The sequence below is a fragment of the Gasterosteus aculeatus genome, chromosome 5 (genome assembly GCF_964276395.1).
Source record: "Gasterosteus aculeatus chromosome 5, fGasAcu3.hap1.1, whole genome shotgun sequence".
In the NCBI taxonomy this organism is placed as follows: Eukaryota; Metazoa; Chordata; class Actinopteri; order Perciformes; family Gasterosteidae; genus Gasterosteus; species Gasterosteus aculeatus.
In genome coordinates, this window is record NC_135692.1 from 2,847,334 (window position 1) to 2,859,961 (window position 12,628).

Sequence of the window (12,628 nt, forward strand, 5' to 3'; positions counted from 1 at the left end):
AATTGGTCAATCGGGAACGGAGGTCATCGACCCACTGAGAAACACAGCAGTGGAGATGAATGAAGGCTCCTCTTTAATGGCCGAGGGCAGAACGAGAGATCACACATGTATGAACAGAGGGGATGTTCATGGAGAAAGTAGTTTATAATAATGTCATTGTATCCGTTTTATACAAGTTTCTAAAGATTCATACTGTAACGTAAAACATGAGGGTTTATGCAAAAGGAGAATTAGCTATAATATATATAAATAATTTGTAGTAGGACCAGCATATCAAAGTAAGACACAGACAATTATTGTGACATAAAATAAAACCTTTATCATACATAGTGCAGTCTACACACCTCTGAAGGTAAAGTTCTGTTTCTCTCATTAGATAATGATACAATATTTATATCTTTTGAACAAAATCAGTGGAGCAAATGTAATAATACTGTATGGTTTGATTATAACATAAGAATTTGTCAAGCCAATATTTAGGCCATGAAAATATAGGTATACATACAAGTTAAGAAAAAAATAGGCATATTTAGATGAAAAACTGGCCACTCATCACAGTGCTTTTTCCAAATACTGGCTTTCTGTTTTTGTTCCTCTCATCATTCCTTGAACCATACCATAATAACTATTTACGCAAAGCAGCGGGAACATGAAGCTAGAACATAACAGTTTTAACAGCATCAAAGTGAACATGGCTGAATAAACGGTCGATAAGGCTTCACAATGAGGATTTATACGGTCGAGTTGGGGTCACGAGGAGGAGACGCCGGTCAGTGCTGGAAGACACGAGGAGGAGAGGTCATTACTTTCATGGACATTGTGGTCCATGAATCCATGTTTTTAGAGAAGTCAAGGAGCAGGAAACGCTACCGTTGGCATCTCTTCATGTCTTTGGTCTCAGAGCAGCTCGTCTCCTAGGACGTCATCGACGCTTCCTGAGATTGAAGCAGCTTCTGATGGACAAAGAGAAAACAACTAATGGCCACTCAACAATGTGCAATGATGTAATTTAAAATCGGCTTGCTAGAAATATTGGATTTGGAGCGGTATACTTTTGATAAACTGTGAACTGTGCATTTAGACGGACAATATATTTGAGCGGGAAGGATGAACTGAAAACACGTGTGGGAAATATCTGTGCCTCCTTCTGCATTTAGTCCCAGCAGAATTGACCCGAAGCCCGTAAATTAAGGAGTTCTAATTGAGCAGCTACTCGGATCATTTGTTGTTTCACATCCACATTACGTCTCTGCTGCCGTCTCCTTCTTTATCCTTCCTCATCTCCTCGTTTACCAATCACTTGATTTGGGATCCAACCTTATTTTGTTATGAAACGCTAAACGGTAGTTGTATTCTTACTTGTGAAATCACAAACTCATGTTTCGGATTTTAAATCAGTCATTTTCTCATTGACTGCTATACAATCAGACGTGTGTCCTCCCCCCGTTGGTAATGCACGTGATAAGACACTTTATTACGGCAGAACAAGAGGCTGCTGCCTGGTCCTTATGTGTGCGTCAGTTGACCTGTGACTGGGTAGAAGATAAGAGCCATATCGCCCCAGATGCACAAAGAACCCACCAAATATGAAGTGCACGAGGGAAATGGAAGTTACTGAACTCACCTGATAAGCTGATGCAGGAGAGACTCAGCTCAGATGACGCCCCGATCACGTCGTCCTATAGTAGGACAGGACATGAATGTGACTGTTTGATAAAAGACCTGGAAGGCCCACTGGACAAAATAGTGCTGCTGCAACCCAATTCTGCTACGTTGTGTTCTGTAAGGGGTCATTTGTCAACTTCCGTTTAAGCTAATAAGATGTAAAATACAAATATACACACACACACACACACACACACACACACACAGGGGGGAGGCATCCATGAAGAATATAACTAATATAAAATGTAGTTTATAATCTTCCCTGGTGCAACTTTAAGGTATAAAGTTCATCTACATAATGAAATCAAGCTATGAAGAACTCGTGTGATTTGTGTGTCTGCATGTATTACTCCCTTCAGCCCCAACATTAAGATCTAATTAGTTGATATTGATCCAAAAGCCATAATTTAAATGTTATTAATCATTGAATATCTTGATATTAAAGAATTCTAATGTATTAAATCTGCTGCCACAAAAACAGCGCTATAGATATTAAACGGAACTAGTGGCCATTAGAGCAGTTATTGGTTAACCCTTCGGTCACCAGTGTTAATGAGGCCAATGAGGGGTCAGCGACTCACCAGCATCTTCTGCAGACAGCCCAGATCTCCGCCCTCGCTCCCCCCCTCCTGGAAGGCCACCGCGTGGCCCCGCCGGACCAGCTCCTCGCCAATATCTACGCTCTGGCAGAAGCAGTTGTTTTTGTCACTGATGCATGACAGATAAATGACACACACACACACACACACACACACACACACACACACACACACACACACACACACACACACACACACACACACACACACACACACACACACACACACACACACACACACACACACACACACACACACACACACACACACACAGAAAACCCTGCAGCTGACCTTTCCCTGGCTGTTGTCGCAGAGCTTGACGCTGGGCCAGGAGGAGATGTCCGAGTGGGAGTAGCTGCAGAGTTTGGCCTGCAGGGGTCTCCAGGAGGCGCAGTACGTCAGCCGCTCAAAGTCGTCCAGAGCCGCCTCAGTCCACAGCTCGTCTTACCAACCAGGGGGATTATTTAGAGGGAATAATAAAAAGGCCAATCAATAATTGTTTCATTTTAAACCCTTACTTACATTTTTTAGGACGAGGGCTTTTACCTTTTGCTCTCACTCCTGCCAAGTTGCACTCAATGGCTTGGAATGGTAAGCTGAGGAAGTCACTCCTGAAACACCAACACAGCAAAGCAATTAAAGCCCCATTTATTGAAAATATCGTTAAAATGATAATATTGCCTGTGGTACCACAAGAGGAACCACCTGAGGAACCACAAGAGGAACCACCGGAGGAACCACCGGTGGAACCACAAGAGGAACCACAAGAGGAACCACCGGAGGAACCACCGGTGGAACCACAGGAGGAACCACAGGAGGAACCACAGGAGGAACCACAAGAGGAACCACAAGAGGAACCACCGGAGGAACCACCGGAGGAACCACCGGAGGAACCACCGGAGGAACCACAGGAGGAACCACAGGAGGAACCACAGGAGGAACCACAGGAGGAACCACAAGAGGAACCACAGGAGGAACCACAGGAGGAACCACAGGAGGAACCAAGAGTCCACAGATGTACCTCATACGGCGCAGGTGGTCTCTGGGCAGCTCCCCGTTGTCCCCAAAGTCAACGTAGTAAAGGTCCACCAGTCCGGAGCCCAGTGCTCCCAGCACCCTGGCCCGATTCCACGTGCTGTGATCGTGGTACGGAGCGGCCACGATGTCCCCCACCACGATGGTCTCCACCCTCTGCAGGTTTACCACAGGAATTGGAATTTGTGTTGACTACTGTAAAAACAACAGCATATTTGCTTGAACAAGTTGAATATACTATATACTACTACTATACCACTAACCCGTAGCATTATATTTTATTCCTCGTCCACTGTCGTCGTACTGTTTGCTGTTACGCACCAACCGCCAAGTCAAATTCCTTGTATGTCTGACATATTATGGCAATAAATGTTTCCTGATCCTGATATATTAATGGATTCCATATCTGCTCCAATAATTGTACTTCCTCGCGTTCCTCGCCTTCCTCCTCCATCGTATTCACAGGGCTTTACCTTTTACACATTTTGTCACGCCCGTATTCCAAAATGGATTAAATACCAACTTATACCAACAATACCCCATAACAATACAAAAATATAACATAAGTATTCACAGCCGTTGCACAATAAGCACCTTTGGCAGCAACTGCAGCCTCAAGTATTTCTGTGTATGATGCAATAAACAGCACTTTTTGGGGGGGGGGGGGGGGGGGGCAGTTTCTCCCACTCTTCTTTGTTGAAGGATTTGTAGAATCACGTTGGATGGGGAGCGTCCGTGCACAGACATGTTCAGAGGTTTCCTTCCTGTGAATACTTATGTGCAAACATTTCCCCAAAACCTTTTTCCACGTTGCCATTATGAGGTATTAGGTGGTGGTACGAGGTGTGTAATTACATACTTTTTCAATCAGCCTGACGTAACAAAATGTGAAAAGAAATTTGCACTTTCCGGATGCGCGGCGTGTCGAGTATAAGATAATAATAATAATAATAATTTGGGTTCTGATGAATGATATACAATAAATACCGTGCTTGCCAACCCTTTGACACACAATGGCTATCATGTGCCGGGAGAGCCGCCCTGTTTCATGCAGGCTCAACGCCAACAGGATGGAAGTACACTAAACACGTGTGAGGTTTGGTATGCATTTGGTGGGGGGAGTCGTCCTCACTGCGGGGCTGCCGCTGCTGTAGAAGCGGGTCATCTCCTTGGTCAGTTTGTCCAGCTGGAGGGAACGGACCCCCAGGATCTGGATCCAAAAGTGGTTGGGGTTCTCCGATGCAGAAACATAGACCTCCAGATGTTCGTCAGGCTGGAAGCTCAGGTCCGGGCTGGGAACTGGACAACAGAGAAGGAAGGAGAACCAGCGTGTTTCAGTGAGGCTGCTGCATTGTGCATCGTCCCTCGTAGACCCGACTACAGAGACGCCAAACTCACTTTCAAATTTGGAAATTTCAGAGAGCGAGTCTGTGGACTCCTCCTCCTCCTCCTCCTCCTCCTCCTGCTGCTGCTGCTGCTCCTCTTTTTTGGATGTGTTGGTGACGTTAAGCTGCTCCATCTGGGGAGAAACACTGTGTGGTTCCCCTGAGGTGCCGTTGGCATGGATGAGGCTGCTCTTCTGTGTCTGGGGCAAAGGCCCGTTGATGTTGTTGTTGTTGGAGACCACTGGGGCTTCTGTCCCTGCGCCGTCTGTCCTCTGATCCACAGCCGTATGGCCCCGTTTCTGCCGCAGGGCAGAAGACTGCGAGATCTTTTTCCTCACCACTGTGTCCTCTCGGACCTTTTCTAGAATCAGCTCCTGCGTACAGATGGCAGAAGTGGGAGTTACAGTTACGCACGGCGGGTGGACGGAGTGCGCGAGTGAACCCGTCCCACCTTGGCCTGTTGCACCTCCTGCTTGGTCCCTGTGATCGTCACGCTGCCTGTGGCCCCGGGGCTCTGCGACTTCTCTTTGGAACACGTCACTTTGGCCCCCGTGGTCCTGGTGATCAGTTTCAGACTCTCTCCGCCGCGGCCTGTGAGTCAGAGACACACACAGTTAGTCAAACAGCACACGGGGATAAAACCAATGACATATTAATACTATTATTAACAAATCCTGTTGCAGAACTAAACAATAAATAGATCCTTGGAGCAGAATATAAAACTGAAAAGAAGCATAATTCAATACCGATTATTCGCCCAAACGAGGTCTGAGGAACCTCCAGAGCCTCGACCACCGGCCTGCAGTCAGAGACCAGGTTCTTCAGCACGCAGCGGGCCAGCAGCACCTGCTCCTGGGAGCCGTGCAGGAGGAAGCACACGGTCGCCGGGGAGCCGGGCTCCGCCACAATCCTCAATTGAGCTCCGGACTTCTGGGCCACCTGAGGGAGGTGCAGACGAGCAGAGTTAGGCTTGACCCCCCTCCTGCACGTCGCCTTTTACCGTGTGGACGGTTGATTGGACAACGCAAGCTTTTGGAATAGGTCCTCTGGGCTACTGAGAAATGACGCATTTGTTCACCTTTTTCCTCAAAATTTAAAAATTCTTTATATTGAAATGTTACTTCATCATTCTTCATATTCAATTTGTATTTTGTTAACTGGAGACGCTATTTAGCTTCATCTAACACGTACTTATTTAGCTTAATCTAACCAGGCTAACTAGCTATGCAAGAGCAAGGTTATTCAGGCACACAGTGCATCCGGAAAGTATTCACAGCGCTTCACTTCACTTCAACAACCCATAACGACAAAGTGAAAACTGTTTTTTGCTCATTTTTGCAAATCTGTTAAAAATAAAGAACGTAAACATCACATGTACATAAGTATTCACAGCCTTTGCTCAATACTTTGTTGAAGCACCTTTGGCAGCAATTACAGCCTCAAGTCTTCTTGGGTATGACTCCACAAGCGTGGCACACCTATTTCTGGGCAGTTTCTCCCATTCTCCTTTGCAGAACCTCTCAGGTTCCATCAGGTTGGATGGGGAGCGTCGGTGCACGGCCATTTTCAGATCTGTATCTTAGTTCTGCAGGACTACGAACCCCACTGCTTTCCTTGGCGTAGGGCTTCAGGACTAGCTGGGCTCGACCGAGGCAACCAACCGGTGTGGCTCTTTAACATTACACAGCACAGGTTTCATCATCCTACTGAGCTCGTCTTAACCGCTTACTTTGCAATACAGTACAATCGTGAACTCCCCATTCAGAAGATGCAACATTAAAGTGATGACCTCATTCAATGAGATAGATGGTCCAAACCTTTGACTGGTACATTATCATCATATTCTTAGAAACGTTAAATAACCCACGTTAATGCTATCTGGTCCAAAAGCACATTTGACAACTGTTAATAGTTTGATGCATCTTTGCATTCTTTTCCAGTTGACCGCATAGTGAGAGGGGGTGAGGATGAGGGGGCATAGTGAGATTTGCCTCCCTCCCCCATGTGTTCCATCATAGTTTTAATATCCTCAATATATATATTAAAAAAAATAAAATGGTTTAATGAGAAGGTAAGTGGTACTGTGATAAATATATACATGTAAAGTATGTATTGCTAAAGAAATGCGTTTTTTTCTGTAATTGATTTGTATTCGGTTTATTTTTAAAGCTACTTACCGTGTCCAGGAACGTGGCTTGGTATCTGGATAGGTTCCTATAGACCTCTATAGGAAGAGTCATCTTGGTCTCAGTGTTCGGTTCCTGAGCAGCTGATGGCAAAATGGACACGACGGTCAAGTCACGGATAAATCATCATTCTAATAACTCACACGATCATGTACGGGCTCGCATCTTGCTTATCCGAGGTCAGCTCGCAGGGGCAACAGCTGCAGCAGGTGACCACTCCTTAGGCGCCCCCCCCGACCCCCGCCGACCCCCCCAACACCAATTGCCTGCAGCATCTCTGGACGGATCTCATCAATCCCCGAAGGCTTTGCCACTGCAGAGTGGTTTCATTACCTCAGTGACTTCCAGCAGGCCAATTGACGATGATCCCGCCTCTAAATGGGGGTGAAAAGGCTGAATACTCTGAACTGCTGTTTGGTGCATAGTGACATACATTAGTCAGAGTCCCCCCCCCCCGTCCCCATAAGACCCAAACGCTTAGGGAGGAGACCCTGTGGTTCACCGGGGTAAACTCCAAAGTCTCCATTTCCCGTCTGTCCAGACCCGACTGTCACTGCCCCCCATGTGGTCGGTTTCCCCTACAGGTGGTGAGCCCATGGAGGGGGAGCATGGGGCTGCCTCTGCATGAGCAAACATGCAGAAATCTGGCCGGAGATGGAATGGCACAGCAGCTTCCCCACGGGGGACACTCACTGTGGCTGTCGCCGCTTATATGGCGGTAGACGATGTAGCCCACGGTGGCCCCGACGGAAAGCCCTGCGGCCAGAGCCACCATTTTCCCAGAGCGCAGGGCGTTCTTAGGACCTTCCATCACTGCATCCATGACACGCCGTGCCCCCAGCGGTATGCTCCACCTGAAACACACACACGACAACAGTCTCCTTCCCACCTGTCCTGCAAGAAACCAAGGTGCATTAACTGGTGTCATGTGCAATCCTCAGTGACGTGTTGGCCTGCTGGGACGGCGTACCCTCACGCAGCACGAAGCATCAGCCAGCCAGGAAACAAAACAGGCGCTCGCTGTTCTCAAACGTTCCCGCAGACCACGAGAAGTGGATTTCTCTGAGGAACCCCCGACTTTTATGAAAAGGTCTTTTTTTACCCTCATGTCTTTGTGCATTAGGCTAGACTAGATATATTAGACTTAGTATTAGCAACTAGATTACACAGTTCCCTGCTTGGGACGAGTAGTTTGGGTTTACAGATAGCGGTGTTTTATTTAGACGCTTCCGTCAGGTGGAAGGCAACACTTTTATAGAAACACTAAATGGTGCACCAGCAACTTCCAATTGCTTGTTAACACAAAATGCTAATCAGCCAATCAAATGGCTGCAACTCAACGCGCTCCTGTAGGCTAACAAGAAGAAGCTGAGACTACAACTTGCACAGGCTCACCACCGTGAGGCAATAGAAGATTAGAAAAACGTTGCCTGGTCTGATGAGTCTTAATTTCAGATGTTCGGGTCCGAATGGATCCACCCCGCCTTGTGTCAACGCTTCGGGCTGTGCTGCTGTGATGGTGTGGGGATGTTTTCTTGGCACACTTCGGGCCCCTCAGCACCCATTGAGCGCGGTTTAAATGCTGCAGCCTATTGAGTGTTCATGTCACAAAGCTCACATCATCTCAAGCTGGTTACTTGGAACATGACAATGAGCTCACTGTACTCCCACGGCCTCCAGTCACCACATCTCAATCCAATATGGGGATGCGGTGGAACGGGAGATTCATCATAGATGTGCAGCCCACAAATCTGCACCAACTGTGTGATGCGATCATGTCAATATAGAGCAACATCTCTGAGGAATGACTCATGTTTGTGTGTTAAAGGAGCCCGGTCCTTTTACCTGGGCTGCTGGATTGCCCCGGGTAGTTCTGTCTGACGCGCAGTTCTTCCAGCCTTGGTCACCCCTGCGTTCCCCTGCCTGCGGGAATAATCCACCGACCCGTTGTGTGTGTTGTTGATCTTGCGTTTTATTTTTGCCGTATAATGTTTGTTCCCAGCAGAAGCCACTCTCTCGTGTCGCCACAGCGGTCAAAACCCTTTCGCTCTCCGGGTCCAACACCTGATACCAATTGTCAATATAGTATCAATTATATAGGCGCACACAGGACCCAAGAACAGCGCCACCCAGTGTACAGAATAAAATAGACATTAGGCTGCTACAGTATGCAACGAAGAATTAAGGCAGTTCTCAAGGCAAAAGGGGTCCAACCTCTCACTAGCAACGTGTACGTAATAAAGTGGCCAGTGCGTCCAGACCACAATTGAAATAAACGCATGGGCCCTACTCATATAAAGTTTAAACTTGATCTTGAAAAGATCTCAATGGAGATGGAGATGGAGACAAAAACATCTCCATCTGTTGATGAAAAGCAACGTATGATTGGAATCTCTATAATAGGCATTGTGGTGAGATTGTATTTGCAACTGCTTGATAGTAACTAATTGATAGTAATGGGGATCAGGTTTTACAATTGAGATTGTTTCCACAAATTACAGTGACCTATGAGGGTTGCTGGTTTAGTTTGAGACCTCCCTAAAGTGCACTTAACGGACCCCTGGAGGTCCCTGTGACCCCGTTTTGAGAACCCAGCCAGACTACATCACTTACAAAAATAACAAGCTGGCAAAGAAACTCAGCAGAGAAAGAAAAACATGCACACACACACACACATGCACGCACACACAGAGAAGCGTTTAGTGCATCATGTGCAGACGCACCAAGCCAAACTGCAGCTGCTGTGACCTCTGACCTCAGGACCACTGAAAGCTGCTGCAGCACAAGTTGCTGCAGTTTAGCTCAGTTGGGCGACCTCCAGCCATTTGATTAACCGCCGGACACTGGCCGCCAGACGTTTGCAAGGCTTTTAGTGATATCCTGGTGAAAGCAACACACGCGCAGAGCGAATGCACTGGAGGTGAACCAACAGCGATGAGCACTGGGATGACGCGGGCCGAGGGACATGCAAGACGCCTGTCTCACTGGGAGAAGAGGGCTCTGGGACAGTAGTTGAGAAACACGTGGGACTTTGACACTCCAACGTCCATCTCGGAAAGAATCGGGACTAAGAGACAGAAATCTTCTCCAATGTCGGTGAGTGTTTAGTCTGTGTTTGTATACAGACACGTTCAAGACTACTGACAGACAGGTAGAAGGAGAACAGCTTTCAGCATTTCAGATCACAACATGACAGAAGCTGGTCAATCACATTGGACAGAATTTAGTAGGGAGACGATCAGAAAACCCTCATTAGTTCATCACAAACCCTCATGATCTTCCCCGTTGCAGATATTCTCCAGGTAAAGTGTGCAAACGCTGGTATGAGTAGCAGTTTTCTTTAATACAGCGGCTCCCAAACTGAAGTATGCTACGGCCCACTTTGAAATCTGAAAATCTTTCGCGGCCCACCCGAACCTTTAATCACAACTCTGATCAAAACATAAACTAGGGATGATTAAATGACCTTAAGAATTTAACCAAAATCAAACATGCGCGAGCAAAAGTCCGTCTCCGCGAGGTATTTGCTCGCTTGCGAAACGTGAGCTTCGTTGCTCGCGAGGAGAATCTCTGCTCGCGCTCGAAGGAGTTTTCAACGCGCTCGCTGTTGTTCTTTTTGACAGTGAGGTGGAGACGGTGCTTTCAGGGTCCGACCGATGCCGCGAGGTGCGTCCGCTCCCGCCGCCCCCTCGCCATCCACGCCTTAAATCTTCGGCTGCTTTTGGAATAACTTATTTTCCCCGTTAAGATGGTTCAGCTACTGTAGAGAAAAGGGCACCGTCTCTCACTCTTTAATCTCATGAAGTGCTCGGCGAGAACGACAGCTTTGTTTCTCCGACGCGCCCTGAAACAAGCTCCATATCTCACAAGTTGAGCGCCCGCTCAGCATCTCGCCGTCGTAGACGAGCTTTGGCATGTTTGGCAGAGAGCCTTGAGCGCCGTGTACAACCAGTATGGATCAACCGGTTAACCAATTGATCCATATATATGAGGCGCTCCGGATTATAAGGCACTGTCGTTTTTTGAGAAAATTAAAGCCTTTTAAGTGCGCCTTGGAGTGCGGAAAATGCGGTATATTGACTTTAATACTACAAGAGGGCGCCCCGTTTGTTGAACAACGACAGGCGGACAAGAGCAGCCGTTTCGAGAGAGAGCCTTATTGTTTTATTAATCTGTTCGTTTGAATTGTTTGTGCTTCATTAATTAATGTTTCACATAACTAATGTGCCGCATCCTAAATATTTTTATATTCATTTCAAACTTTAAAAAATTGAAAATGATCAAACTTTATTTATTGTAAATGACCTCTCGCGGCCCACCTGCAGTACCTTCGCGGCCCACCAGGGGGCCGCGGCCCACACTTTGGGAATCGCTGCTTTAATAGTAGAGCGGATACTGGCTTCAAACAGCAAAGAGTTTCATAAAATAACACGAGAATGTGTTTCGGAAAGTTAAACAGCAGATTGTGGGAATAAAATCCCGAATGTCATAATAAGTGGCGCGTGGTGCTCGGTTCCGCCCCCGACGCCTTGTGTTTATGGAGGAAAGGCTTCGAGTTGATGAAACCGAGCGGACACGTCGAATCACGTCATCAAATGCGCAACATTCATTCATTCAATGCGCAACATTCGAGCGAATCGTGTTTAGCGCAACGTTAAATGTCGTGAACGGAGTTCGGCGCGACCACCAAAGCGTCGCCCCAAATGCACAGAATGCGGGTTCGCCTTCCGACGGGAACGACCGCAAACACACCTCTGAGCTAGCATTAGCATTAGCATTAGCCGCTGGTTGACATATGCGAGCGAGGCAAACGTTTGGAAAAGGGGCGCGCGCAGGACCACTAAACACCCCAGTCCGCGTGTGTTGACACCGCCTAATGTCATTCAAAACGAACAGGAAACACGTGTTATTGTGAGACTTACAGGCACCTTGATCTCTTAATCGACCCCGAATGCAACTTCTGTCAAGCTGCTAGTCGACCGGAAACTGCCCGACGTTACGTTTGCACGCGCGGTTCAAACGCTGTGCGCGTGTACAAACACCAGCAGCGTGAACGCGTGTGGACCAGCAGTGCGGCTGCTGTCACTCATCAGACCCGCCCAAAACAATTCACGCTCATTTCTCCTTAAAGAAATGTGACTGCCACCGAAATACCGACGTCCATCTAACGTCATTTACGCTGACAGGTGAACCGGAAGTCGGTCTCTAAATTCCAACTACTTTACACGTGCCAGTTCGTCACGCCCACACGTGCGCTGTTGCTACAGGGAGACGATCACCCACCCGGAGGTCAACATTCATTTACCATTTACTTTATTAAAATAGTATTCCACAGTTTATAACTATTTAATGTCTATATAGTGTTTGAAAACAATATTTAATTCAATTTATAGATTTGAAAATATATAGTTTAGCTATGGAGCATTCTAAATGCATACTTCCAACTTATGTACTCAAAACATTTGGGTTAAAAAATGAAAAATATTATTTTGCATATAGTTTGTTTTAAGTTTGTGCTTCAATTTGTTGACACATGTTGATTTGACAATATGTATGTGCGTTGCAAGTCAAATATAGTCATATAAATCATTGGCACTACAATAACTTCAATTTACCATTACACTATTTTATGTATTTTGTAGAACTTAAGCAGCAGAAGCTGACCTAGCTGACCAATCTTAAATCTTAAAACACTTTAAGACAGCCCATGATGGCATCACATTCTTATCATTTTGGCCAAATCTCGTTGTCACAGGCT

General features: G+C 46.7%; 1 protein-coding gene across 6 annotated transcripts; it reads right to left on the reverse strand.

Moving 5' to 3' along the window:
* Window positions 1-296: 296 nt before the first annotated feature.
* tdrkh (tudor and KH domain containing) lies at window positions 297-12,118 on the reverse strand. 6 transcript variants are annotated; one of them, XM_078103217.1, is made up of 15 exons: window positions 11,793-12,054; window positions 7,564-7,724; window positions 7,204-7,244; window positions 6,862-6,953; window positions 5,431-5,623; window positions 5,136-5,275; window positions 4,698-5,058; window positions 4,432-4,598; window positions 3,286-3,455; window positions 2,811-2,875; window positions 2,556-2,707; window positions 2,247-2,348; window positions 1,625-1,679; window positions 871-953; window positions 297-776 (listed from the first exon to the last, which is right to left on the reverse strand). In XM_078103217.1, the coding sequence occupies exons 4-14, from the start codon at window positions 6,922-6,924 to the stop codon at window positions 898-900; spliced, it is 1,524 nt and encodes a 507-aa protein (XP_077959343.1). In that variant the 5' UTR covers window positions 6,925-6,953; window positions 7,204-7,244; window positions 7,564-7,724; window positions 11,793-12,054; the 3' UTR covers window positions 297-776; window positions 871-897. The 6 variants fall into 6 exon arrangements, with proteins under 6 accessions (XP_077959343.1, XP_040033376.2, XP_040033379.2 ...); XM_040177442.2 differs by lacking the exon at window positions 7,204-7,244 and having other exon boundaries at window positions 11,793-12,118; XM_040177445.2 differs by lacking the exon at window positions 7,204-7,244 and having other exon boundaries at window positions 11,799-12,110.
* Between the last annotated feature and the right edge of the window lie 510 nt (window positions 12,119-12,628).

Excerpts from the sequence above, each read along its gene's own strand:
- tdrkh (XM_040177440.2), bottom strand. The coding sequence starts at position 9,920 with ATGGACGTTGGAGTGTCAAAGTCCCACGTGTTTCTCAACTACTGTCCC. Across the intron at positions 5,624-6,861 it reads AAGCCACGTTCCTGGACACG|GTGGCCCAGAAGTCCGGAGC; the intron begins GTAAGTAGCTTT and ends CACCTCCCTCAG. Across the intron at positions 2,349-2,555 it reads GCGACAACAGCCAGGGAAAG|AGCGTAGATATTGGCGAGGA; the intron begins GTCAGCTGCAGG and ends TGCTTCTGCCAG.